Here is a 27,832-nt window from a genome sequence, read left to right as displayed (position 1 = left end):
TAGTATTCGCCCCTTGCAGATCAGGGCTTAGATAGGAAGAATTTGGGACAAAAATTACGGGATGAAGTGGCGGTAATAGTTGGGGAAACCGAGGAACCGCTCGATTGCCTTTAATCTGTCGGGACAGGGCCCTTTCAGCACTACCAACACCTTGTCCATCCTCAAGCCGGTGTGAGAGATTATGAAGCCAAGGAAAGGCAGGGAAGACCGTTCAAAGAGGCACTTCTTGTGTGTGGCGTATAGATGATTCTCTCTTAGTCTCTGTAGTACCTGGCGAACATTCCTTATGTGTGTAGACCGATCGGGAGAGAACACAAGAATGTCGTCCAGGTACACCACCACACATGAACAGAGCAGGTCTCAGAATATATCGTTGACGAATTCCTGAAAGACCACTGGATCGTTGCTGAACCCAAATGGCATGACCCGATACTCAGTGGCTGTCACAAGTATTAATGACGGTCTTCCATTCATCACCCGACTGTATCCAGACGTGTTTGTATGCACCATGGAGGTCAAGCTTGGAGAAAATCTTGGAACCTCGGAGATGGTCGAACAATTCCATTCTAAGCCGCAGCAGGTATTTATTCTTGGCCGTGATTTGGCTGAGACCTCTGTGACCAATACATAGCTGTAGGGAACCATCCTTTATCTTTACAAAGAAGAATCCAGCTCCAGCCATTGAGGAGGATGGAGGACGTTTGGATGAACCCCCTTGCCAGGTTCTCCTTGATGTACTCGGACATGGCCTGGGTCTTCTCCTAGGTTCGGAGGGTAGCTATGGAACCAGGAATAAGGTTGATAGGACAAGTGTATGCCTATTTGGTGGCAGAGTCTCAGCCTCCTTTTCGTTAAAGACATCCACGTAGGACCAGTAGGCGGACGGCAGACACGGAAGATATGAGAGCCTGACAGGTGGCCGAGCAGATTGAACAGAGACCGAGACACTTTTTGTAACAGGAGTAACCGCACCTGGGCACATCTCCGGATCTTCAGTCCAAAACTGGTTTATGCCTCCGAAGCCACAGCAGGCCCAATAACAGTGGATGTGACATTTCTGGTGGCACGTAGAAAACAATTCTCTCCTTGTGCAGCATTCCCTCCCAAAGGTCAAATAGCTCAGTAACAAACTGAATAGCCTCGGACAGGGGGCTTTCCATCCACAGACGACACGGCAAAGCGAGCTTGAAGTTGATGGATGGGAATCCGATACCGATCCACAATAGCCTGCTCTATTAAGTTTCCGGCGGAACCAGAGTCCAGTTAGAGTGACTCAGTGAATTGGATGTTACCACTAGTTATAGACACGGATATATATATAGGGATGGAGAGGACTTGCTGTCACCTAGGGTAGCCTCTTCTACAGACCCTAGTCTTGGCAGTTTCCCGGCTGTCTAAGATAGAAGTAAATCAGGTGAGTAGGTCTCCCGCAGTAGAAGCACCTCTCTCCGGTGTGAAGGACCTTTTGGTGGATCTTTGCCGGATGCACTTGATCCACCTCCATGGGCTCGGGAGGGGTCACAGAGACCGTGGATCGCGGCATGGTGGGTTTCAGGAATGAAGGAGCCAGGTTCAACGACCTCCTCTTGGTTCGCCTCTCTGGATTGTTCTTGGAACCTGAAATCGATGGGGATAGCCAACGATACCAGGTCATCAAGAGAAGAATGGACATCTCGACCAGTCAGCTCGTCCCTAATCCTACCGGACAAGCCTTGCCGGAATATAGCCACCAGTGCTTCATTATTCCAGCCCAGTTCAGAGGACAGGGTGTGGGACTGGATGACATACTGGCCTATGGTCAGACTCCCCGGAGCGGTCTAAGGAGCGAGGATACAGCTGAGGAAACTTGACCTGGCTCATCTAACACCTTGCGGAACGCCTTCAAGAAAATCTGCACTTTCTGGACAATAGGACCACTCCTCTCCCACATTGGATTGATCCAAGCAAGGGCCCCGCCAGTCAGGTGCGACATCATAAAGTCCTCTTTAGCCCGAACGGAGATGAACTGATGTGACAAAAGTTCGATGTGCCAGTAGCACTGATTTATGAATCCCCTCAATAGTTGGGGATCGCCGTCAAACCGTGGAAGAGTAGACAAAAGAGGGCTGGAGCTTGTAGCTGGAATTGTAGGAACGTCACCCAAGGCCAAAGAAGACGCTTGAGTCAAGGCATGCCTATGGGTTGGGTCGGCTAAGGCTAAGTTCACACTTCAGTTGTTTTCAATCCGTCAGGTCCGTCAGCAACGGATCAGTTGTTTTTTAGATGTCAACTGATGCAACTGATGTGTTTTTCACAGGATTCCTTTCACAGGAATCCTGTGAAAAAACGGATCAGTTGCGTCCGTTACATCCGCTGTGCGTCCGTTTTTTGACGGATCAGTCATGATCCGTCTGTGTTTGGGACAGCCCAGTGGGCGTGCCAAACATGCTGGGCATGCTCAGTAGAGCATGACGGAATCCTGCGCTGGATTCCGTTGTAAGACGGATTACGACGGAATCCAGCACCATAGACATACATTACAAGCTTGACGGATGGCGACGGATTCCTGCGCGGCGCGTTAATTTTGCTTGCCCGAAAAACGTTACATTCTGCGTTGCTCCCCGCTCGGCGGTCAGTCAAAAACGACGGACCGCGACGCAGCGGATGCAACGCAGGGTCATCAGTCGCAATCCGTCACTAATAGAAGTCTATGGGGAAATACAGGATTCCTGCAAAATATTTTGCAGGATTCCGTAATTCCTCAAGGCTACGGATTGTGACTGATGCAAAACAACTGAAGTGTGAACTTAGCCTAATACAGCAGGCTTGACCGATATGGTACGATATAGCAGCGGCCGGTACAAAAGGCTTTGCCTATATGGTATGATGAAGCAGCGACTGGGTTAGGGCGTGCTGGCCCTTTAAGAGAAAGTGCACGCGCACCCTTATATTGCTCCCAGGAGGATTGTGTGGTATGCGCAGGCTACAAGAGAGTTCAAAGACCGGGGACAGAGCAGCCACCGCTGACTGGCCGGAGAGGAAGCATGGTGGTGTCCCTACCGGGGAATAGGGACAGGACAGTGCTGGGATGCCAGTAAGGGCTTTACATATTTATATACAGTGTGAGTCCTCACATAGCCCCCTACATACAGTGTGAGCCCCCACATAGCCCCCTACATACAGTGTGAGCCCTCACATAGCCCTCTACATACAGTGTGAGCCCCCACATAGCCCTCTACATACAGTGTGAGCCCCCACACAGCCCCCTACATACAGTGTGAGCCCTCACATAGCCCCCTACATACAGTATGATCCCTCACATAGCCCCCTACATACAGTGTGAGCCCTCACATAGCCTCCGATATACAGTATGATCCCTCACATAGCCCCCTACATACAGTGTGAGCCCTGACATAGCCTCCGATTTACAGTATGATCCCTCACATAGCCCCCTACATACAGTGTGAGTCCTCACATAGCCCCCTACATACAGTGTGAGCCCCCACATAGCCCTCTACATACAGTGTGAGCCCCCACATAGCCCTCTACATACAGTGTGAGCCCCCACACAGCCCCCTACATAGTGTGAGCCCTCACATAGCCTCCGATATACAGTATGATCCCTCACATAGCCCCCTACATACAGTGTGAGCCCTGACATAGCCTCCGATTTACAGTATGATCCCTCACATAGCCCCCTACATACAGTGTGAGCCCCCACATAGCCTCCTATTCATAGAATGAGCCCCCACACAGCCCCCTACATACAGTGAGAGCCCTCACATAGCCTCCGATATACAGTATGATCCCTCACATATCCCCCTACATACAGTGTGAGCCCTGACATAGCCTCCGATATACAGTATGATCCCTCACATAGCCCCCTACATACAGTGTGAGCCCCCACATAGCCTCCTATTCATAGAATGAGCCCCCACATAGCCCCCTACATACAGTGTGAGCCCTCACATAGTCTCCTACGAACAGTTTGAACCCCCCCATAGCCCCCTACATACAGTGTGAACCCTCACATAGTCTCCTACATACAGTGTGAGCCCCCACATAGCCTCCTATTCAGAGAAGGAGCCTCCACATAGCCTCCGATATACAGTGTGAGCCCCCACATAGCCACCGATATGTAGCAGGAGCCCCCACAAAGACTCCTAAATAGATGAATACATATACATTAAAAAAGTGACACAACCACAGCACTTACTCCCCTCGCTCCTGTTCCCCGTGCGATCTGATGACATCTCTGGTGTAGTGACTCTCTGGACATCAGACGTGGTATAATGACATCACGACTGCGGTCTCATACACTGATTGTAAGCCCCCCTTCCTGTGGCATGACGCGGCACCCCACCACAGTCACTAATCACGTCTTTATCTCCTGTCTACCACCAGTGATGATGTCACTCCCACCCCAGTGATGTCATCCTTCCTGACAGGCCCCGCCCCCTGTGTATGGAACAGGTTGGACTTGTCGTAATCATCTCTGTCAATATCGACGCTGCTTTGTGTGATGGATCCACAGGGAGAGGACCGAGAAACTGACTCCACCCGGCAGCCACTGCCAGAGACAGGCGTCTGGACAGCCGGGAGCGACAGCTCCGACCCAGGAATATCTGCTACCGACCGACAGTGACCGGAACAGTAATGTATGTACACAGTGACTGCACCAGCAGAATAGTGAGTGCAGCTCTGGAGTATAATACAGGAGGTAGCTCAGGATCAGTAATGTATGTACACAGTGACTGCACCAGCAGAATAGTGAGTGCAGCTCTGGGGTATAATACAGGAGGTAACTCAGGATCAGTAATGTATGTACACAGTGACTGCACCAGCAGAATAGTGAGTGCAGCTCTGGAGTATAATACAGGAGGTAACTCAGGATCAGTAATGTAATGTATGTACACAGTGACTGCACCAGCAGAATAGTGAGTGCAGCTCTAGAGTATAATACAGAAGGTAACTCAGGATCAGTAATGTAATGTATGTACACAGTGACCGCACCAGCAGAATAGTGAGTGCAGCTCTGGAGTATAATGCAGGAGGTAACTCAGGATCAGTAATGTAATGTATGTACACAGTGACCGCACCAGCAGAATAGTGAGTGCAGCTCTAGAGTATAATACAGAAGGTAACTCAGGATCAGTAATGTAATGTATGTACACAGTGACTGCAGCGGCAGAATAGTGAGTGCAGCTCTGGAGTATAATACAGAAGGTAACTCAGGATCAGTAATGTATGTATACAGTGACTGCCCCAGCAGAATAGTGAGTGCAGCTCTGGAGTATAATACAGGAGGTAACTCAGGATCAGTAATGTAATGTATGTACACAGTGACTGCACCAGCAGAATAGTGAATGCAGCTCTGGAGTATAATACAGAAGGTAACTCAGGATCAGTAATGTATGTATACAGTGACTGCCCCAGCAGAATAGTGAGTGCAGCTCTGGAGTATAATACAGGCTCCGTGCAGGATGAGTAATGTACAGTGTGTACAGTGACCAGTGGGGACATATCTTGTATCTTTGGACTGATCCTTCTTCTTTATCGTGCAGTGATTGTCGTCTCTGGGCCGCAGTATGATGGAGGTGTCGGAGGATTCTGGGGGCTGGTGGCGGGTCCTGTCCTGGGCGTCGTCCTTCTTCTTGGTGTTTGGCGGCATGCTCCCATACATCCCGCAGTATATGGAGATCAGGAGGACGTGTAACACGGACGGCTTCTCCACCTGGGTCTGCTTTGTTCTGCTGATCGCCAATATTCTCCGGATATTTTTTTGGTAAGTGATATCACAGCCGGAGCTGGATTTGTTGGTCACATGACTTTTCTTTGCACCTCAGACTTGGGAGGAGCCTTGTTTGTAGTCCGGTGGGTGGAGCTTTGAGGGTCTGTGTCACAAACCACCGGGGGGGGTCACTCAGAAATCCCCCGCGCTGGCTACCAGTACGTCACAATCGGGGGGTAACAAGTGGGGGTCACCCCTCCTTTATGCCTCCCGACCGACAGACAGAGCACGTGACGCGCTCTCTAGCGCCCCTCTTATAGTCAGGCCAATTATGGAATTGCCCGACAATAAGCAAGGAGGCCGCTATACTACTTATGCCGATTATTGAAGGGTCCCCGGTGAGAGTAAGGTATATATTCCCCCGACCTCCGCGGGCGGAATATATAAAATCTCCCCGAATCTCACTGGCCTCCCCACAATAATCCTTGGCACAATTCGCTGCCACCAACCGATTTACGGTAACTATTAGCCGAACACACAGACGTGGGATTCAAGATCGAGATAACAGAACAGCCCAAGATTAATTATATAATTTAATCAGCCTAAAGCACACTAGAAACTACAATATATACAATAGGGAATCTACAGAATATACATATGTCAGAGTACAGTTACAGATAAAGCATGGTTTACAACAGGTATGCAATTCAATCAGTTACCTTGTGCGTCTGGCCACAGGGGGGCGCTGTAGACCAGGTTTCTAGGAACTCCCGCAGATGTTTCCTGCACGTGACCCCCAGCGAAAGAACACTGGAAAATGGCCGAAGTAGGGTTATCAACCTGGCCAAATCCAGGTCCCCTCCTACCTTCGTGACCTCACAGGGAGCACTGCTCCACCCCTGGCTTGAGTTATGGACAATATCCCAACATGGAATATGGGCCATAACTTTGCCTGGGAGCGTCGTAGGCGGACGCCAATGCTCTCATTGTGACAGTTATGAATTTAGCTACAGAACGAGGGGACTCATGACCTGTCTGCCAGTTCCCCATTGGCTGATATCACGCCTGGGGCATTTCCCAATGTCCTGCTCCCATAAAAAGGGTGTGCCGGCATCGTCCGCATGCGGAGACACCATTTTTATGGTTGCCATATTTATCGGAAATATGGCTTGCGAGATATGAACCATTTTTTACTGGAGTCGTTCTGTCTGGCTATTTCCATAGCCTTGCTAACTAGCTAGCAGCTCCTACTACAGGGTGACGGCAGGGAGTCATCCTGTGTCCATTGTTCCCACACCACCTAATTTCCATATCACAGGACATGGCCATGGAGGTGTAAGTGGAACACTGAGAACAAGAAGGGAGGGGGCACTGCCAGGGAGTGATGAGGGATTATGACTGGAGTCATAATTCATCTTCATATCCCGGGATTTGCCTCACACCTCCCCCCTTTTGAGGGCGCTAGGGGGCAGCACACTCCGGTGTTCCCCCGTGCGCCCGTCCGCGACCTCTCCTTGTCGGGACAGCCCGTCTGCGTTACCGTGGTCACGGCCCCTTTTGTGGCGAATGGTGAAGTTGTATTGCTGGAGCGCAAGGCTCCATCGCAACAATCGCCCATTCGTCCCAGAGACGGTGTGCAACCAGCTGAGGGGATTGTGGTCCGTCTCCACGATGAAGTGGCGCCCGTATAGATAGGGTTGCAGACGCTGCAGGGCCCACACTATGGCCAGGCACTCCTTCTCCATCGTGGAATAGGCAACTTCCCTTGGTAACAGCTTCCTGCTCAGGTACAAGACTGGGTGCTCTTGGCTCGCAGAGTCCACCTGGCTGAGCACCGCACCGAGGCCGAAGTCACTGGCGTCGGTCTGTACTACAAACGGCCGCGTGAAGTCGGCTGCCTGTAGCACGGGCGGGCTGGACAGGGCGTCCTTTAGGGCCCGGAAGGCTGTCTCGCAGTCCATTGTCCAATCGACTGCAGAGGGCAGCTTCTTCTTGGTGAGGTCCGTCAAGGGCTTTGCCAGGCTACTATAGCATGGAACAAACCTCCTATAGTACCCAGCGGTCCCCAAGAAGGACATCACCTGCTTCTTGGTCCTGGGGGTGGGCCAGGATGCGATGGCTTCCACTTTCTCAGGCTCGGGCTTCAGTGTTCTCCCACCTACCCGGTGACCGAGGTACTGGACCTCGCTCATGGCCAGCTGACACTTTCCCGGCTTGATGGTCAAACCTGCCCGGTGGATCCGCCTGAGCACCTGTGCTAGATGCTCTAGGTGGTCCTCCCAGGTGGGACTGAAGACGGCAATGTCATCCAGGTACGCGGCCGCGTACCCTTCAAGTCCCTTGAGCAGGGTGTTGACCATCCGCTGGAAAGTGGCAGGGGCATTCCTCATCCCGAATGGCATCACCGTGGACTCGTACAGTCCAAATGGGGTAATAAAGGCAGAGCGTTCCCTGGCCTTGCGAGTCAGGGGGATCTGCCAATATCCCCGGCTCAGATCCATGATGGTCAGGTACTGAGCCCCGGCCAACTGATCGAGCAGGTCATCGATGCGTGGCATTGGGTACGCATCGGCGACCGTGACCGCATTGAGCCCCCTGTAGTCCACGCAGAACCGAGTGGTTCGGTCCTTCTTAGGGACGAGGACTACAGGCGAGGCCCAAGCGCTGTTGGATGCCTGGATCACCCCCAGCTTCAGCATCTCGTCAATCTCCTGGCGCATGTGTTGCTGCACCTCCAGGGAGACCCGATATGCTGAACGCCGGATCGGGGGATGATCCCCAGTGTCCACGTGATGGACAGCCAAGTCAGTCCTTCCGGGCTGGTTGGTAAACAACCCCCGGAAGGGGAGGAGGGTGGCCCACAGCTGGGACCGTTGGTCTTCCAAGAGCTGGTGGCCAACCTCCACATCCTCAATGGATCCGCCTGCCCTAACCTGGGCTAGCATATCCAAGAGGGTTTCCGCTTCTCCCTCCTCGGGCAGGTTGCACACGGGGAGCGCACATGCCTCCCGCTCATGATGTGCCTTCATCATGTTCACATGGAAGGGCTTCCGCCTTTCACGGGCAGGGTCCAGGGTGACCAGGTACGTTACAGGGTTGAGCTGCTGGGACACGAGGTATGGGCCTTCCCAGGCTGCCTGAAGCTTGTCCTGTGGTACGGGGACCAGTACCCACACCTTTTGACCCACTTGGTAGGTCCTCTCACAAGCGTTCTGGTCGTACCAACGCTTCTGATCGGCCTGGGCTTGAGCCATATTGTCGTGTACCAGTTGCGTCAAGGCTTGCATTTTGTCCCGGAAGCGCATGACATACTCGATAACCGACACTCCAGGGGTGGCCAAATCCCCTTCCCAAGCCTCTTTCACCAGAGCCAGGGGGCCCCGCACACGTCGCCCGTACAGGAGCTCAAACGGTGAGAATCCTGTTGAGGCCTGTGGAACCTCCCGGTAAGCAAATAACAGGTGTGGGAGATACCGCTCCCAGTCACGCCCATGGGAGTCGACCAACATCTTAAGCATCTGCTTTAAGGTGCCATTGAACCGCTCGCACAGGCCATTAGTCTGTGGATGGTACGGGCTGGCCACCAGATGTCGCACCTGGACTTGCTTACAGAGGGCCTCCATCAGCTGGGACATGAATTGGGTCCCCCGGTCAGTGAGCATTTCCTGGGGAAAACCCACTCGGGAGAAAATCTCCAGCAATGCGGTGGCCACCTTGTCAGCCCGAATGGACGACAAGGCCACTGCTTCTGGGTACCGGGTGGCATAGTCCACTACCGTCAGTATGAAGCGTTTCCCGGAGCTGCTGGGGATGGCCAGCGGGCCGACCAGATCCACAGCCACCCTCCTGAAAGGCTCATCGATGATTGGCAGAGATACCAGTGGGGCTTTGGGGCGTGGCCCCGCCTTCCCCACTCTCTGACAGGTTTCACACGAACGGCAGTAGGCAGCCACATCGGCCCCCATTTTTGGCCAGTAGAAATGCTGGTTTAACCTGGCCTTGGTCTTAGCGATCCCTAGGTGTCCGGCCATCGGAATCTCATGTGCGATCTGCAACAACTCCGTCCGGAACGGATAGGGTACCACCAACTGTCGGTCCCTGGTCCACGCCTCCGGTGAACCCTGCTGGACCGTGGCCCGGTACAGCCGTCCTTGGTCCCAGACCACTCGCTCCGGGTCCGAGTCCGAGGGAGGCTGTGCCGCCTGCTCCTTAAGAGCTTTCAGGCTGTCGTCAGCTTCTAACGCTGCCTGAAACCCCTGACTAGATGTGGCCAGAATCGACGAGACTGTCACATCTTCAGTCAGTACCCCGGGACCTGTGTCCTGGCCTCCACCTGACTCGGCTGCCACTTGGTCAGAAGGGGAAGAGCTATCGGACCTCCGGGAGGCCCCTTGGCTTCCAGCACTCCCACTGCGGGTGACAGCGGCCACAGCCGCTGCGACCGTGGGTCGTGCCTGCTCCTCCTCCGTTCCTGACCAAGTCGCCGGTTCAGGCAGACCTACCTGGCTTCCTGACACCCCGGTTGTGGGGGAACCATGCACCGAGATCTTACCTGGGAGCACTTCCGCTCCTGGACCGGCCCCAATCTCACCTGCCTGTTCCCCCCCTGCAGCAACAGAACCCCGCTGTGAAATCTCTGGGGACCCCACATTTGCTGTGGTAGCCCCCACCCCACACACTGGTCCTCCCCCTGCAGCACCCTGCTCTCTGCTTATCCCTGCAGAGGGCAGCAGATCCCAGCTCACAGGCTGGTTACTTGTAGAGGCATTGTCACACCTTTCTCTGACCCCCTCCCCTCCTGTCACAGCTGCAGCTGCGTGTGTGTCTATGGTGTCTATGCAAGCGGAAATATCAGAGTTCACTCCCTCCTCCCTTACATCATTCATAGATAACACATTAACATTGTCCGGAGGCATGTCAGTACTGGCTGAAGGTTCAGCCCTTGGTTGGGGCCCAAACTGGGAGGTTATCTGCCCCAAATCTGTCCCAAGTAGCACGTTTGCGGGGATCCGATCAGTTACCCCCACCTCCCTCACCCCTCGCCCTGCGCCCCAGTCCACATAAATGTCAGCAACAGGCAGCGCCGGGTCAGTGCCTCCAATCCCGGAGACAGCGAGGGTTTTTCCAGGGATCAAGTCTTGGGGGGACACCATCTCAGGCCGCACCAGAGTCACCTCCGAGGCGCTGTCTCGCAGTCCTATGGTCACAGACCGGCCGACGGTGACAGGTTGGAAGCTGTCCAGGGACCTACCACCACCCCCACCCACACAATACACCTTGGGCGGCCCTTGGGACGGGGACGGAGCCGGGGCCTTGGGACGCTGAGGGCACATGGCCTTGAAGTGTCCAGGTAGGTTGCACTGGTGGCACCGTCTTGGTTCTGCCACGGGCCTGGAGAGGGGAGTTGAGGGGGACACCCCCTGCAGTCTAGGGGCAGGTGGGGCAGTCGCAGAGTTCATCTTACCCCCTCTCCAGGTGCTGCTGGTGGCTGCTCTCCTGGCTTCAGGAGCCCGATTGTTGGTGTAGTCATCGGCCAGGGCAGCTGTAGCCGTGGACCCCTTTGGCTTCTGGTCTCGGATGAACTGGCGGAGATCCTCAGGGCAGTTCCACAAGAGTTGCTCCGTGATGACCAAGTCCAGGATCTCTGGTCCGGTGGAAAGCTGCAGGCCTTGGGTCCAGTGGTCGGCAGCTCGGGCAAGTGCCCGCCGGTGGTCAGCCCAGGAGTCCTTTGGTCCCTTCTGCAGGGTCCGGAACTTCTTGCGGTAGGACTCCGGAGTGAGGTTGAACTGTTGGATCAGGGCCCGCTTGATGGTGTCGTAGCCCTGATCTGCCTCAGCAGGCAAGTCCCCAAGGATTTCCAGGGCCTTACCCCTTAAACGGGGGGTCAGGTATTTGGCCCACTGGTCCTTGTCCAGATGGTGCTGCAAGCAAGTCCGTTCAAAAGCAGTCAAGAAAGAGTCCAAGTCTCCATCCTTCTCCAGCACTGGGAAGTCCTCAACACGGACCTTTGGAAGTTTGGTGTCTTGAAGGTCACGTGTGGCTGATGAGGGCTGGAGCTTGGCTAGATGCAGCTGGTAGTCACGGTCTGCCTGTCGCTCCGCAGCCTCACGCTCTGCCTGGCGCTCTTCACGCGCTGCTTGCCGCTCCGCAGCCTCAGCATCACGCGCTGCCTGCCGCTCTGCCCTGCGCTCTGCCATGAGTATCTCGTAGGTATCCCGGTCTCCCGCCTGGAGAAGGGCCATAGCCATTTGGAGAAGGCTATCCGAGCCTCCCAGGCTCGGTGGAATGGCACGTGGTGATCTGCGGCCCGCTGCGGAGCCTGGTGCTTCACTGTCCATTGCAGAGCGGAGGGCTGGCATCTGGCTCGTTGAGGACCCTTGGGTGAGCTGCTCCTCATCTTGTCCAGCAGTGCCAGGTTGTGCAATGTCCTCTGCAGAGCGGTTCTCTGGCGTCGAGCTCCTGGAGGACTCGTGGGCAACCTCCTCATTGCTGTCCACAGCACCGTCCTCCCTCTCTTCGGCTCCTGCCTTAGCATTGGCCAGTTGCATAGCTCTGCTCCTGGTGCCATCAGCCATTCTTGCAGACTTTTGGTCACTGACACAGAACTGACACCTGATGCCTCCACACACCTTACAGTATCTGCACTCTGACACTCTAGTGTTGAGCTAGTCTGAAGACCCCAGCAGCCACAGCTGCTGCAGGCAGTCTTTAGTGTCTGGGAGTATGGGTCTCACACTCACACACACTATTATCTCGATCCCACCGCTTGCCACCAATATGTCACAAACCACCGGGGGGGGTCACTCAGAAATCCCCCGCGCTGGCTACCAGTACGTCACAATCGGGGGGTAACAAGTGGGGGTCACCCCTCCTTTATGCCTCCCGACCGACAGACAGAGCACGTGACGCGCTCTCTAGCGCCCCTCTTATAGTCAGGCCAATTATGGAATTGCCCGACAATAAGCAAGGAGGCCGCTATACTACTTATGCCGATTATTGAAGGGTCCCCGGTGAGAGTAAGGTATATATTCCCCCGACCTCCGCGGGCGGAATATATAAAATCTCCCCGAATCTCACTGGCCTCCCCACAATAATCCTTGGCACAATTCGCTGCCACCAACCGATTTACGGTAACTATTAGCCGAACACACAGACGTGGGATTCAAGATCGAGATAACAGAACAGCCCAAGATTAATTATATAATTTAATCAGCCTAAAGCACACTAGAAACTACAATATATACAATAGGGAATCTACAGAATATACATATGTCAGAGTACAGTTACAGATAAAGCATGGTTTACAACAGGTATGCAATTCAATCAGTTACCTTGTGCGTCTGGCCACAGGGGGGCGCTGTAGACCAGGTTTCTAGGAACTCCCGCAGATGTTTCCTGCACGTGACCCCCAGCGAAAGAACACTGGAAAATGGCCGAAGTAGGGTTATCAACCTGGCCAAATCCAGGTCCCCTCCTACCTTCGTGACCTCACAGGGAGCACTGCTCCACCCCTGGCTTGAGTTATGGACAATATCCCAACATGGAATATGGGCCATAACTTTGCCTGGGAGCGTCGTAGGCGGACGCCAATGCTCTCATTGTGACAGTTATGAATTTAGCTACAGAACGAGGGGACTCATGACCTGTCTGCCAGTTCCCCATTGGCTGATATCACGCCTGGGGCATTTCCCAATGTCCTGCTCCCATAAAAAGGGTGTGCCGGCATCGTCCGCATGCGGAGACACCATTTTTATGGTTGCCATATTTATCGGAAATATGGCTTGCGAGATATGAACCATTTTTTACTGGAGTCGTTCTGTCTGGCTATTTCCATAGCCTTGCTAACTAGCTAGCAGCTCCTACTACAGGGTGACGGCAGGGAGTCATCCTGTGTCCATTGTTCCCACACCACCTAATTTCCATATCACAGGACATGGCCATGGAGGTGTAAGTGGAACACTGAGAACAAGAAGGGAGGGGGCACTGCCAGGGAGTGATGAGGGATTATGACTGGAGTCATAATTCATCTTCATATCCCGGGATTTGCCTCACAGTCTGTAACTAATAGCGCCTCTTTCAGGCTGCCCCATGCACATTGTGGACAGGACGCCCCACATTGTAATCAGCTTAGATGCTTCTCCATGTTGCGCGCTGCATCTAATCCCTGCACTGATTGTCATGTGTGAGTATTATCAAGCCGGCCTGATCCCGGTGCTCGGGAAGATAACGCCTGATTCCGGTGCTCGGGCAGATAACGCCTGATCCCGGTGCTCGGGCAGATAACGCCTGATTCCGGTGCTCGGGCAGATAACGCCTGATCCCGGTGCTCGGGCAGATAACGCCTGATCCCGGTACTCGGGCAGATAACATCTCATATCTCATCCCGGTGCTCGGGCAGATAACATCTGATCCCGGTGCTCGGGCAGATAACGTCTCCGCCCGGCGTATCTGGTTGTTTTCCGGCAATGTCACGGTGATCTGCGTGTCATTAATGGCGGCTAGTTAGTGGCTCGCTGTCTGCAGCCGGCGGCTCCGATGAATGATTTATCAGGATGAAAGTTATTTCACTATTCATTATCTTCCTCATCTAAATGCGCCCCGAGCTCGTGATGAAAGCCATCGTCATCATCATCCGGATCTTAAAGGGGCCGCGTGCATGAAACCAGCCGTGCTCCATACAACCAGCCCCTAATATACAGTCATATGAATAAGTTTGTGCACCCCTATTAATGTTATCTTTTTTTCTTTATAACAATTTGGGGTTTTGCTATTTCGGTTTCATATATCTAATAACTGATGGACTGAGGAATATTTTTGGATTGAAATGAGGTTTATTGTACTAACAGAAAATGTGCAATCCGCATTTAAACAAAATTTGACCGGTGCATAAGTATGGGCACCTCAACATAAAAGTGACATTAATATTTTGTAGCTCCTCCTTTTGCAGAAATCACAGCCTCTAGTCGCTTCCTGTAGCTGTTAATGAGTCCTGGATCCTGGATGAAGGGAGATTTGACCATTCCTGGTTACAAAACAATTCCAGTTCTGGTAAGTTTGATGGTCTCGAGCATGGACAGCCGCTTCCCATCATCCCACAGATGTTCAATGATATTCAGGTCTGGGGACTGGGATGGCCATTCCAGAACATTGTAATTGTTCCTCTGCATGAATGCCTGAGTAGATTTGGAGCGGTGTTTTGGATCATTGTCTTGCTGAAATATCCATCCCCTGCGTAACTTCAACTTCGTCACTGATTCTTGCACATTATTGTGAAGAATCTGCTGATACTGAGTTGAATCCATGCGACCCTCAACTTTAACCAGATTCCCGGTGCCGGCATTGGCCACACAGCCCCAAAGCATGATGGAACCTCCACCAAATGTTACTGTGGGTAGCAAGTGCTTTTCTTGGAATGCGTGTTTTTTTGCCTCCATGCATAACGCCTCAATCTTTGTTTCATCAGTCCACAGGACCTTCTTCCAAAATGTAACTGGCTTGTCCACATGTGCTTTACCTCAGGCGACTCTGTTTGGGGCGTGCTTGCAGAAACGGCTTCTTTCCCATCACTCTCCCATACAGCTTCTCCTTGTGTAATGTGCGCTGTATTGTTGACCGATGCACAGTGACACCATCTGCAGCAAGATGATGCTGCAGGTCTTTGGAGGTGGTCTGTGGATTGTCCTTGACTGTTGTCACCATTCTTCTTCTCTGCCTTTCTGATATTTTTCTTGGCCTGCCACTTCTGGGCTTCACAAGAACTGTACCTGTGTTCTTCCATTTCCTTACTATGCTCCTCACAGTGGAAACTGACAGGTTAAATCTCTGAGACAGCTTTTTGTACCTTCCCCTGAACAACTATGCTGAATAATCTTTGTTTTCAGGTCATTTGAGAGTTGTTTTGAGGAGCCCATGATGCCACTCTTCATAGGAGATTCAAATAGGAGAACAACTTGCAAGTGGCCACCTTAAATACCTTTTCTCATGATTGGATGCACCTGCCTATGAAGGTCAAAGCTCAATGAGGTTACAAAACCAATTTAGTGCTTTAGCAAGTCAGTAACAAGTAGTTAGGAGGGTTCAAATCAAGAAATTGATAAGGGTGCCCATACTTTTGCACCGGTCAAATTTAGTTTAAATGCGGATTGCACATTTTCTGTTAGTACAATAAACCTCATTTCAATCCAGAAATATTCCTCAGTCCATCAGTTATTAGATATATGAAGCTGAAATAGCAAAAACCCAAATTGTTATAAAGAAAAAAGGTTACATTAATAGGGGTGCACAAACTTTTTCATATGACTGTATACATAGCCTGGGATGCTGGGTGACTGCCGGTGGCCCTGTGACTGCCTGCAGCTGATCCACGACACCGCAAGCAAAGCCAAGAGAACGAGGTATTGAAAGTCAGTGATTGGTGCAGTGGTGATCCCGCTCCAGAGCTCGCTGACTGTGCTCTCTGCTCCCTCTTCTTCACTTGTCCTCTATGTATACGGCCATTAGTCCCTCACCCCTGTGACCTCCGTCCCCTCTGCCTATGGCTTCTGGCAGCGGCTTCTGGCAGCTCAGGTGGAAGACAGGAGTAAAATGGGCTGACCGTAGACTTAACATTGGCCAAAAGATGTCCTCGATCGCTGACCCTCGCCTGGGAGCTAGGGGGGTCTGTAGGTCCACCCATACCACATATTGTTATTTGTGGGGTCCACAGTCGCATCCCCTCATGAATGGTGCAGAGATGTGGAGTCCGGTCTGCCCCTCCATCATACATCTATACAGAGGTGTATGGCCCGGTCTGCCCCTCCATCATACATCTATACAGCGGTGTACGGCCCGGTCTGCCCCTCCATCATACATCTATACAGAGGTGTATGGCCCGGTCTGCCCCTCCATCATACATCTATACAGAGGTGTACGGCCCGGTCTGCCCCTCCATCATACATCTATACAGAGGTGTACGGCCCGGTCTGCCCCTCCATCATACATCTATACAGAGGTGTACGGCCCGGTCTGCCCCTCCATCATACATCTATACAGAGGTGTACGGCCCGGTCTGCCCCTCCATCATACATCTATACAGCGGTGTACGGCCCGGTCTGCCCCTCCATCATACATCTATACAGCGGTGTACGGCCCGGTCTGCCCCTCCATCATACATCTATACAGCGGTGTACGGCCCGGTCTGCCCCTCCATCATACATCTATACAGAGGTGTACGGCCCGGTCTGCCCCTCCATCATACATCTATACAGCGGTGTACGGCCCGGTCTGCCCCTCTATCATACATCTATACAGTGGTGTACGGCCCGGTCTGCCCCTCCATCATACATCTATACAGATGTGTACGGCCCGGTCTGCCCCTCCATCATACATTTATACAGCGGTGTACGGCCCGGTCTGCCCCTCCATCATACATCTATACAGCAGTGTACTGCCCGGTCTGCCATTCCATCATACATCTATACAGCGGTGTACGGCCCGGTCTGCCCCTCCATCATACATCTATACAGCGGTGTACGGCCCGGTCTGCCCCTCTATCATACATCTATACAGTGGTGTACGGCCCGGTCTGCCCCTCCATCATACATCTATACAGCGGTGTACGGCCCGGTCTGCCCCTCCATCATACATCTATACAGCGGTGTATGGCCCGGTCAGCAGCGGCCATATTGTGCCGGCCTCCTGTGATCACCTGTTCTCCTCTCTTCCAGGTTTGGGAAGTTTTTCGAGCTCCCCCTCCTCCTGCAGAGCCTCCTGATGATCGGCACCATGCTCTGTATCCTGCATCTGTGCTGCGCCGTGCAGCGTGTGAACCGCGTGTCCACCGGGAGCCAGACCTTCACCGGTCAGTGCCACAGCCCCTAGAGATGCAGCGGGATGGTCGGGAAACTGTGGGGGTCAATATATATGTGTATGTGTGTATATATATATATACAGTATATATAGGGGCACAAGGGGTACAGAGGGCAAAATGACGGTGTCTCAGGGGCAATATAGTGACCAGGAGAAGCTGAGCGGGCGGAGCGGCTGCAGGAAAGTGCTAAGCTGCTGAGCGGATGGTAAGGGAGCGGGTGACTCAGGACGGGACCCCCCATAGACCACACTCCAGGAGTACACACAGCGGCAGGGACCGGACAGCGAGCGGCACAGGGGCGGTCATATAGAACAATGCCACGTGTATACCTGGCCCCCACAACCCTGCCACCACTATACATGACACCTTACTAGCCGGATCCCCCAAATCAACAGGACCCTAATTAATAAAAGGGATCTAGAAATGATCAGGCGGATGGGATCTGGTAATTATCAGGATCAAACAGATGGGATCTGGTCATTATCAGGATCAGGCAGTTGGGATCTGGTAATTATCAGGATCAGGCAGTTGGGATCCAGTAATTATCAGGATCAGGCAGTTGGGATCTGGTAATTATCAGGATCAGGCAGCTGGGATCTGGTAATTATCAGGATCAGGCAGTTGGGATCTGGTAATTATCAGGATCAGGCAGTTGGGATCCAGTTATTATCAGGATCAGGCGGTTGGGATCCAGTTATTATCAGGATCAGGCAGTTGGGATCAGGTAATTATCAGGATCAGGCAGTTGGGATCAGGTAATTATCAGGATCAGGCAGTTGGGATCTGGTAATTATCAGGATCAGGCAGTTGGGATCCAGTAATTATCAGTATCAGGCAGTTGGGATCAGTTAATTATCAGGATCAGGCAGTTGGGATCAGGTAATTATCAGGATCAGGCAGTTGGGATCTGGTAATTATCAGGATCAGGCAGTTGGGATCTGGTAATTATCAGGATCAGGCAGTTGGGATCCAGTTATTATCAGGATTAGGCTCTGTTCACATGGTTCATGGTTCCTCTGGTGTCTGGGATCAGCACAGGCAGACTCGGGCATTGACCTCTGTGTGCAGATTCCTAGGCAGGCTAGAGTTAATCTCCGCTGGTCTGCTAGCTCCTTTGATCGCATGTTGTGGGGAAATCTATCACATATGCTCCCCTCCTATTTATGCTGGTAGAATCCTTCCACCCAGGCCAGCTATAGCTTATTCTATGTTGGTCTGTGAGGTGTGGTGACTGTCTGTAGATTGTTGTGCTCTTTGCTTGGTGCGGTTGTGGAGTTTACCCCTGTTGTTTTGTCGCTTCCTTCCTGCTCTTGTTTTCCTCCTGAACCTCTTATTGTCTTATCCTCTGTGTGCCGCTGTGTGACAGAGTTTTGGTTTTCCCTTGTCTGTCTTTATCTGTGGCTTTCATTACACTCCTGTCCCTCCCTGGGGGGGAGGGGGAATCAGATCAGGAGCAGGGCCAGGAAGGAGACTCAGGCCTCTCCACCATCAGGAGTATCCCTGAGGTTAGGGATAGCATAGGACCCCCTAGCTTGAGTCCCCATCGTCATCGGGTCACATTGTTCTTGTAATGAACTGACTTTACATTGGGGGTCGGGGGATAATTTGGATTACAGATGTAGATCTAGGGGACAGATGATATGGGGCCCCTGATGTCTCTTAGTGGGGCCGGCGGTGGTCTGGCAGATTGGGTAAAGAGCAGCATCTGGGGATGGGTGCAGACCTGCCAGTGACCCCAGTGTCGGGGGGTAGAGGTCAGGATCTGACCCCTACACTTGTATTTGCAGATTTCGATGTTGGCCACTTCTGGAAGTGGAGCCGCTTTGAGGACTACCTGCAGTGCTGCCTGTGGCTGGCCCTCCTGGGGGCGCTGCTCACCTATATCCTCCTGGACGTCCCCATCTTCGTGGAGGGTCTGGGCTTAGCTGCTCTTCTGACTGAGGCAACATTGGGGCTCCCTCAGCTGCTGCAGAACCTCAGGAACAAGTCCACCCAGGGTATGAGGTAAGAAGCAAGGCGCATGTATCACCTCATTGTTTACACCGGAGAAGTGGCCACCGGTGGGCGCTGCAGCGCTGCCGCACCCGTATGCCACCCCACCAGCGCTGCCGCACCCTTATACCGCCCCACCAGCGCTGCCGCACCCTTATACCGCCCCACCAGCGCTGCCGCACCCGTATACCACCCCACCAGCGCTGCCACACCCGTATACCACCCCACCAGCGCTGCCGCACCCTTATACCACCCAACCAGCGCTGCCGCACCCTTATACCACCCCACCAGCGCTGCCGCACCCGTATACCACCCCACCAGCGCTGCCGCACCCTTATACCACCCCACCAGCGCTGCCGCATCCTTATACCACCCCACCAGCGCTGCCACACCCTTATACCACCCCACCAGCGCTGCCGCACCCTTATACCGCCCCACCAGCGCTGCCGCACCCTTATACCGCCCCACCAGCGCTGCCGCATCTGTATACCACCCCACCAGCGCTGCCGCACCCTTATACCACCCCACCAGCGCTGCCGCACCCTTATACCACCCCACCAGCGCTGCCGCACCCTTATACCACCCCACCAGCGTTGCTGCCGCACCCTTATACCGCCCCACCAGCGCTGCCGCACCCATATACCACCCCACCAGCGCTGCCGCACCCTTATACCACCCCACCAGCGCTGCCGCACCCTTATACCACCCCACCAGCGCTGCCGCACCCTTATACCACCCCACCAGCGTTGCTGCCGCACCCTTATACCGCCCCACCAGCGCTGCCGCATCCTTATACCACCCCACCAGCGCTGCCGCATCTGTATACCACCCCACCAGCGCTGCCGCACCCTTATACCACCCCACCAGCGCTGCCGCATCTGTATACCACCCCACCAGCGCTGCCGCACCCTTATACCACCCCACCAGCGCTGCCGCACCCTTATACCACCCCACCAGCGCTGCCGCACCCTTATACCACCCCACCAGCGCTGCCGCACCCTTATACCACCCCACCAGCGCTGCCGCACCCTTATACCACCCCACCAGCGCTGCCGCACCCTTATACCACCCCACCAGCGCTGCCGCACCCTTATACCACCCCACCAGCGCTGCCGCACCCTTATACCACCCCACCAGCGCTGCAGTCTGTGATTAATGGACTCGGTCATACGGTGACGCTTATGTCCGTCGCTCCACAGTAAGGAGGCGCCGCTTATTCCCGCCAGGTGTACCGGTCATCTATGGTGACGGCTCGCGCTGGCGCTGCTCACACAGCTTTCATTGCTTGTCTCGTGCTCTCGATGCCGGAGCCGCGCACTTCTCCATGATTTGTGACTCAGTCTGCACCGCACGGCTAATTACACCAAAAAGCAGCCGAGAGTCGGATCTTCCCGGACCGCAGTGCGCTGCACATCCATGGGGGGCGCCGGACTATCTGCAGCGGGATCCACGCCCATCACTGCGATGACCACAATGTGCTCCTCCACCCGGTGCCACCGCCGCACTTATCACAGCACCGTGTACAGGTGTAATAATAATCATCCTTATTTCTATAGCGCCAACATATTCCGCAGCGCTGTACAATTCAGAGGGTCATATGCAAGCAAGTAACAGTTACAGAAGATACAATAATTAAAGACAACCGTAAGAGCTTACACTCTACAATGGGGTGCGGTGGGGGAGACAAGGTACAGGGGCTTATTTACAGCCAGGGTCCGGCCATCTGGAAGAAATGGGGGACAGATAAAGGCTGCACGAGCCGTCACCGGCCGCTCGCTGTGATGCTTGTGGGTGCGGGGGAGTCTGACGGAGAGTTATGTTCTGAGAAGTTGTGGAGGGGAGATGTATGAATTGACTCCATTAGGGAGGGTGATGGCCGCCATAGAAAGACGTGTTCTTCGGGAGCTTCTGAAGCTGAGTAAGTTGTGGTTCTTCCGGGTTTCTGGGGGTAGAGCATTCCAGAGGCTGAAATGTGCTGTGACCCCTCTTATTACAGATCAGGGCGGGCCCCAGACTTCACCCTCCCCCTAGTGATGGCCCCGGACTTCCTCTCCCCCTAGTGATGGCCCCGGACTTCCTCTCCCCCTAGTGATGGCCCCGGACTTCCTCTCCCCCTAGTGATGGCCCCGGACTTCCTCTCCCCCTAGTGATGGCCCCGGACTTCCTCTCCCCCTAGTGATGGCCCCGGACTTCCTCTCCCCCTAGTGATGGCCCCGGACCTCCTCTCCCCCTAGTGATGGCCCCGGACCTCCTCTCCCCCTAGTGATGGCCCCGGACCTCCTCTCCCCCTAGTGATGGCCCCGGACCTCCTCTCTCCCTAGTGATGGCCCCGGACCTCCTCTCTCCCTAGTGATGGCCCCGGACCTCCTCTCTCCCTAGTGATGGCCCCGGACCTCCTCTCTCTCTAGTGATGGCCCCGGACCTCCTCTCCCCCTAGTGATGGCCCCGGACCTCCTCTCTCCCTAGTGATGGCCCCGGACCTCCTCTCTCCCTAGTGATGGCCCCGGACCTCCTCTCTCCCTAGTGATGGCCCCGGACCTCCTCTCCCCCTATTGATGGCCCCGGACCTCCTCTCCCCCTAGTGATGGCCCCACACCTCCTCTCTCCCTAGTGATGGCCCCGGACCTCCTCTCCCCCTAGTGATGGCCCCGGACCTCCTCTCCCCCTAGTGATGGCCCCGGACCTCCTCTCCCCCTAGTGATGGCCCCGGACCTCCTCTCTCCCTAGTGATGGCCCCGGACCTCCTCTCTCCCTAGTGATGGCCCCGGACCTCCTCTCTCCCTAGTGATGGCCCCGGACCTCCTCTCTCTCTAGTGATGGCCCCGGACCTCCTCTCTCCCTAGTGATGGCCCCGGACCTCCTCTTCCCCTAGTGATGGCCCCAGACTTCCTGTCTCCCTAGTGATGGCCCCGGACCTCCTCTCCCCCTAGTGATGGCCCAGGACCTCCTCTCCCCCTAGTGATGGCCCCGGACCTCCTCTCTCCCTAGTGATGGCCCCGGACCTCCTCTCTCTCTAGTGATGGCCCCGGACCTCCTCTCCCCCTAGTGATGGCCCCGGACCTCCTCTCTCCCTAGTGATGGCCCCGGACCTCCTCTCTCCCTAGTGATGGCCCCAGACCTCCTCTCCCCCTAGTGATGGCCCAGGACCTCCTCTCTCCCTAGTGATGGCCAAGGACCTCCTCTCTCCCTAGTGATGGCCCCGGACCTCCTCTCCCCCTAGTGATGGCCCAGGACCTCCTCTCTCCCTAGTGATGGCCCCGGACCTCCTCTCCCCCTAGTGATGGCCCCGGACCTCCTCTCTCCCTAGTGATGGCCCCGGACCTCCTCTCTCTCTAGTGATGGCCCCGGACCTCCTCTCTCCCTAGTGATGGCCCCGGACCTCCTCTCTCCCTAGTGATGGCCCCGGACCTCCTCTCTCTCTAGTGATGGCCCCGGACCTCCTCTCCCCCTAGTGATGGCCCCGGACCTCCTCTCTCCCTAGTGATGGCCCCGGACCTCCTCTCTCCCTAGTGATGGCCCCGGACCTCCTCTCCCCCTATTGATGGCCCCGGACCTCCTCTCCCCCTAGTGATGGCCCCACACCTCCTCTCTCCCTAGTGATGGCCCCGGACCTCCTCTCCCCCTAGTGATGGCCCCGGACCTCCTCTCCCCCTAGTGATGGCCCCGGACCTCCTCTCCCCCTATTGATGGCCCCGGACCTCCTCTCCCCCTAGTGATGGCCCCACACCTCCTCTCTCCCTAGTGATGGCCCCGGACCTCCTCTCCCCCTAGTGATGGCCCCGGACCTCCTCTCCCCCTAGTGATGGCCCCGGACCTCCTCTCCCCCTAGTGATGGCCCCGGACCTCCTCTCTCCCTAGTGATGGCCCCGGACCTCCTCTCTCCCTAGTGATGGCCCCGGACCTCCTCTCTCCCTAGTGATGGCCCCGGACCTCCTCTCTCCCTAGTGATGGCCCCGGACCTCCTCTCTCTCTAGTGATGGCCCCGGACCTCCTCTCTCCCTAGTGATGGCCCCGGACCTCCTCTTCCCCTAGTGATGGCCCCAGACTTCCTGTCTCCCTAGTGATGGCCCCGGACCTCCTCTCCCCCTAGTGATGGCCCAGGACCTCCTCTCCCCCTAGTGATGGCCCCGGACCTCCTCTCTCCCTAGTGATGGCCCCGGACCTCCTCTCTCTCTAGTGATGGCCCCGGACCTCCTCTCCCCCTAGTGATGGCCCCGGACCTCCTCTCTCCCTAGTGATGGCCCCGGACCTCCTCTCTCCCTAGTGATGGCCCCAGACCTCCTCTCCCCCTAGTGATGGCCCAGGACCTCCTCTCTCCCTAGTGATGGCCAAGGACCTCCTCTCTCCCTAGTGATGGCCCCGGACCTCCTCTCCCCCTAGTGATGGCCCAGGACCTCCTCTCTCCCTAGTGATGGCCCCGGACCTCCTCTCCCCCTAGTGATGGCCCCGGACCTCCTCTCCCCCTAGTGATGGCCCCGGACCTCCTCTCTCCCTAGTGATGGCCCCGGACCTCCTCTCCCCCTAGTGATGGCCCCGGACCTCCTCTCTCTCTAGTGATGGCCCCGGACCTCCTCTCTCTCTAGTGATGGCCCCGGACCTCCTCTCCCCCTAGTGATGGCCCCGGACCTCCTCTCTCCCTAGTGATGGCCCCGGACCTCCTCTCTCCCTAGTGATGGCCCCGGACCTCCTCTCTCCCTAGTGATGGCCCCGGACCTCCTCTCTCCCTAGTGATGGCCCCGGACCTCCTCTCTCCCTAGTGATGGCCCCGGACCTCCTCTCCCCCTAGTGATGGCCCCGGACCTCCTCTCCCCCTAGTGATGGCCCCGGACCTCCTCTCCCCCTAGTGATGGCCCCGGACCTCCTCTCCCCCTAGTGATGGCCCCGGACCTCCTCTCTCCCTAGTGATGGCCCCGGACCTCACTCTTCTCTCTGTGTCTCTCCCCATTAGTGTGAAGATGGTCGTGCTGTGGACCGCCGGTGACTGCTTTAAGACGGCCTACTTCATTATTCGGGGCACCCCGCCTCAGTTCTGGCTGTGCGGAGCTCTGCAGATCTGCCTGGACTTGCTCATCCTCCTCCAGGTCTGGTTTTACAACCAGCAGCCTCACCTCAAGTTTGGCTGAGGAGCTGACAATCAGCGTAGGACGGGGATATGGCCGGGGGCCACGAGGACGGAGGCTGGAGCCGAGACGGGATGTATAAGAGCTATGGTTATACCCGTCATCTTGACCCCCGATGAGACCCCCCGAGACGATGAGACTCCGCATGAACAAGAATAGGGGCCCCAAAGAAAAATAGGCCCTGATGTGCACCTGACCCCCCTCACCACAGACAGACCCCGGTAATCTCCTCCGCTCCTTACACCCCTCACCCCCGGACTCAGTGCTGTACGCAGGAGGGGATGGTGCGACCCCAACTCTTCCCCATTCCTCTCCAGTCTTTGTACCCCTGCAGCTGATCATGTGTCATCTATCCATGGGACTGCTGCAGCCAATCACTGACTGTCTCCATGGGATCAGCAGTGGATGTACAGGGGCCGATGGGGGCCGGGAGTGTGAGAACCACAGTGTGTCCTGTAAAGGAATGTGCCCGATGGAGGACCTCAGCTTGTACAGCGCCTCAGCGCCCAGTTATCGGGGTGCACTGTACGTTCGGGCAACACTTCATGTCAGAGGATGCCCCCGGCCGAGACCTGCCACTCATCCAGGAGCGCAGCCGATCCATTCACAAAATGCCTTTATAGTCCACGGCGACCAATCACAGAGCGGCTTTCACTTTTCAGCAACACTGTAAGAAATGAAGCTGTGCCGTGACTGGATGATATGAAGGGTACACGCCCACCAGACTCTGTGTTATCGGTCAGGGAGGCGGAGCCTGCTCCTTCCTGACACCTGTCAGGTGATACATGGTCAAAGCGCTGCTGCCAATCACTGCACCGATCGCTGTGTCTGGTCACACCTGTCAGGTGATACATGGTCAGGCGCTGCTGCCGATCGCTGTGTCCGGTCACACCTGTCAGGTGATACATGGTCAGGCGCTGCTGCTGATCGCTGTGTCCGGTCACACCTGTCAGGTGATACATGGTCAGGCGCTGCTGCCGATCGCTGTGTCTGGTCACACCTGTCAGGTGATACATGGTCAGGCGCTGCTGCCGATCGCTGTGTCCGGTCACACCTGTCAGGTGATACATGGTCAGGCGCTGCTGCCGATCGCTGTGTCCGGTCACACCTGTCAGGTGATACATGGTCAGGCGCTGCTGCCGATCGCTGTGTCCGGTCACACCTGTCATTATGTGTCAGACTATACTACAAATGTCAGAAAATCCTGAAGATGAGCGACGGCGTCCGGCCAGATCCACAAACCGCGCAAATGTATGGAATAAAGTGTGTCCGGCTGTATCCGCACAGGAAGCTTGTGTACGATCATCATACAGAGGTGGATATGAGGCAGATATGAGGCAGATATGAGGCAGATATGAGGCAGATATGAGGCAGATATGAGGCAGATATGAGGCAGATATGAGGCAGATATGAGGCAGATATGAGGCAGATAATAGGCAGATATGAGGCAGATAATAGGCAGATATGAGGCAGATATGAGGCAGATATGAGGCAGATAATACACATATATGAGGCAGAGATGAGGCAGAGATGAGGCAGATAATAGACAGATAATAGGCAGATAATAGGCAGATATGAGGCAGATATGAGGCAGATATGAGGCAGATATGAGGCAGATAATAGGCAGATATGAGGCAGATATGAGGCAGATAATAGGCAGATATGAGGCAGATATGAGGCAGATAATACACAGATATGAGGCAGAGATGAGGCAGAGATGAGGCAGAGATGAGGCAGAGATGAGGCAGAGATGAGGCAGAGATGAGGCAGATATGAGGCAGATATGAGGCAGATAATAGGCAGATATGAGGCAGATATGAGGCAGATATGAGGCAGATAATACACAGATATGAGGCAGAGATGAGGCAGATAATAGACAGATATGAGGCAGATATGAGGCAGATAATACACAGATATGAGGCAGATAATACAAAGATATGAGGCAGATAATACACAGATATGAGGCAGATAATACACAGATATGAGGCAGATAATAGACAGATATGAGGCAGATATGAGGCAGATAATACACAGATATGAGGCAGATAATAGACAGATATGAGGCAGATATGAGGCAGATAATACACAGATATGAGGCAGATAATACACAGATATGAGGCAGATATGAGGCAGATAATAGACAGATATGAGGCAGATAATAGACAGATATGAGGCAGATATGAGGCAGATAATACACAGATATGAGGCAGAGATGAGGCAGATAATAGACAGATATGAGGCAGATATGAGGCAGATAATACACAGATATGAGGCAGATAATACAAAGATATGAGGCAGATAATACACAGATATGAGGCAGATAATACACAGATATGAGGCAGATAATAGACAGATATGAGGCAGATATGAGGCAGATAATACACAGATATGAGGCAGATAATACACAGATATGAGGCAGATATGAGGCAGATAATAGACAGATATGAGGCAGATAATAGACAGATATGAGGCAGATATGAGGCAGATAATAGACAGATATGAGGCAGATAATAGGCAGATATGAGGCAGATAATACACAGATATGAGGCAGATATGAGGCAGATAATAGACAGATATGAGGCAGATAATAGACAGATATGAGGCAGATATGAGGCAGATAATAGACAGATATGAGGCAGATAATAGGCAGATATGAGGCAGATAATACACAGATATGAGGCAGATAATACACAGATATGAGGCAGATAATACACAGATATGAGGCAGATAATACACAGATATGAGGCAGATAATACACAGATATGAGGCAGATAATAGGCAGATATGAGGCAGATAATAGGCAGATATGAGGCAGATAATACACAGATATGAGGCAGATAATACACAGATATGAGGCAGATAATAGGCAGATATGAGGCAGATAATACACAGATATGAGGCAGATAATACACAGATATGAGGCAGATAATACACAGATATGAGGCAGATAATAGACAGATATGAGGCAGATAATAGGCAGATATGAGGCAGATAATACACAGATATGAGGCATCTCCGCTTTGCTCTATGGCTCTTCCTCGCTCGCAGATCCTCCTCCTCTTCCTCGCTCGCAGATCCTCCTCCTCCTCCTCGCTCGCAGATCCTCCTCCTCCTCCTCGCTGAGTCACGCTCTTTTCATCCTCCTGATTGCAGATGGTTCTG

The 27,832-nt window shown here is 54.1% G+C and overlaps 1 protein-coding gene across 7 annotated transcripts in view; it reads left to right on the top strand.

The window, feature by feature from the left end:
• The window catches only part of LOC142243052 (solute carrier family 66 member 2-like), a 73,559-nt gene extending 47,605 nt beyond the window's left edge, over positions 1 to 25,954 (top strand). For 6 of the 7 annotated variants that reach the window (XM_075314583.1, XM_075314582.1, XM_075314584.1 and 3 more), the window contains 4 exons: positions 5,544 to 5,764; positions 17,416 to 17,549; positions 19,346 to 19,562; positions 24,499 to 25,954. In XM_075314583.1, coding sequence (XP_075170698.1) covers positions 5,568 to 5,764; positions 17,416 to 17,549; positions 19,346 to 19,562; positions 24,499 to 24,673 — 723 coding nt within the window. In that variant the 5' untranslated portion in view covers positions 5,544 to 5,567 and the 3' untranslated portion in view covers positions 24,674 to 25,954. Of the gene's footprint in view, positions 1 to 4,383; positions 4,638 to 5,543; positions 5,765 to 17,415; positions 17,550 to 19,345; positions 19,563 to 24,498 lie in introns of all 7 variants that reach the window. The other variant, XM_075314580.1, reaches the window with a different exon arrangement.
• The last annotated feature ends 1,878 nt before the right edge of the window (positions 25,955 to 27,832 follow it).

The sequence above is a fragment of the Anomaloglossus baeobatrachus genome, chromosome 6 (assembly GCF_048569485.1).
Source record: "Anomaloglossus baeobatrachus isolate aAnoBae1 chromosome 6, aAnoBae1.hap1, whole genome shotgun sequence".
In the NCBI taxonomy this organism is placed as follows: domain Eukaryota; kingdom Metazoa; phylum Chordata; class Amphibia; order Anura; family Aromobatidae; genus Anomaloglossus; species Anomaloglossus baeobatrachus.
Note: the sequence above shows the minus strand (reverse complement) of the source record. Positions and strands in the feature narration are given on the sequence as shown.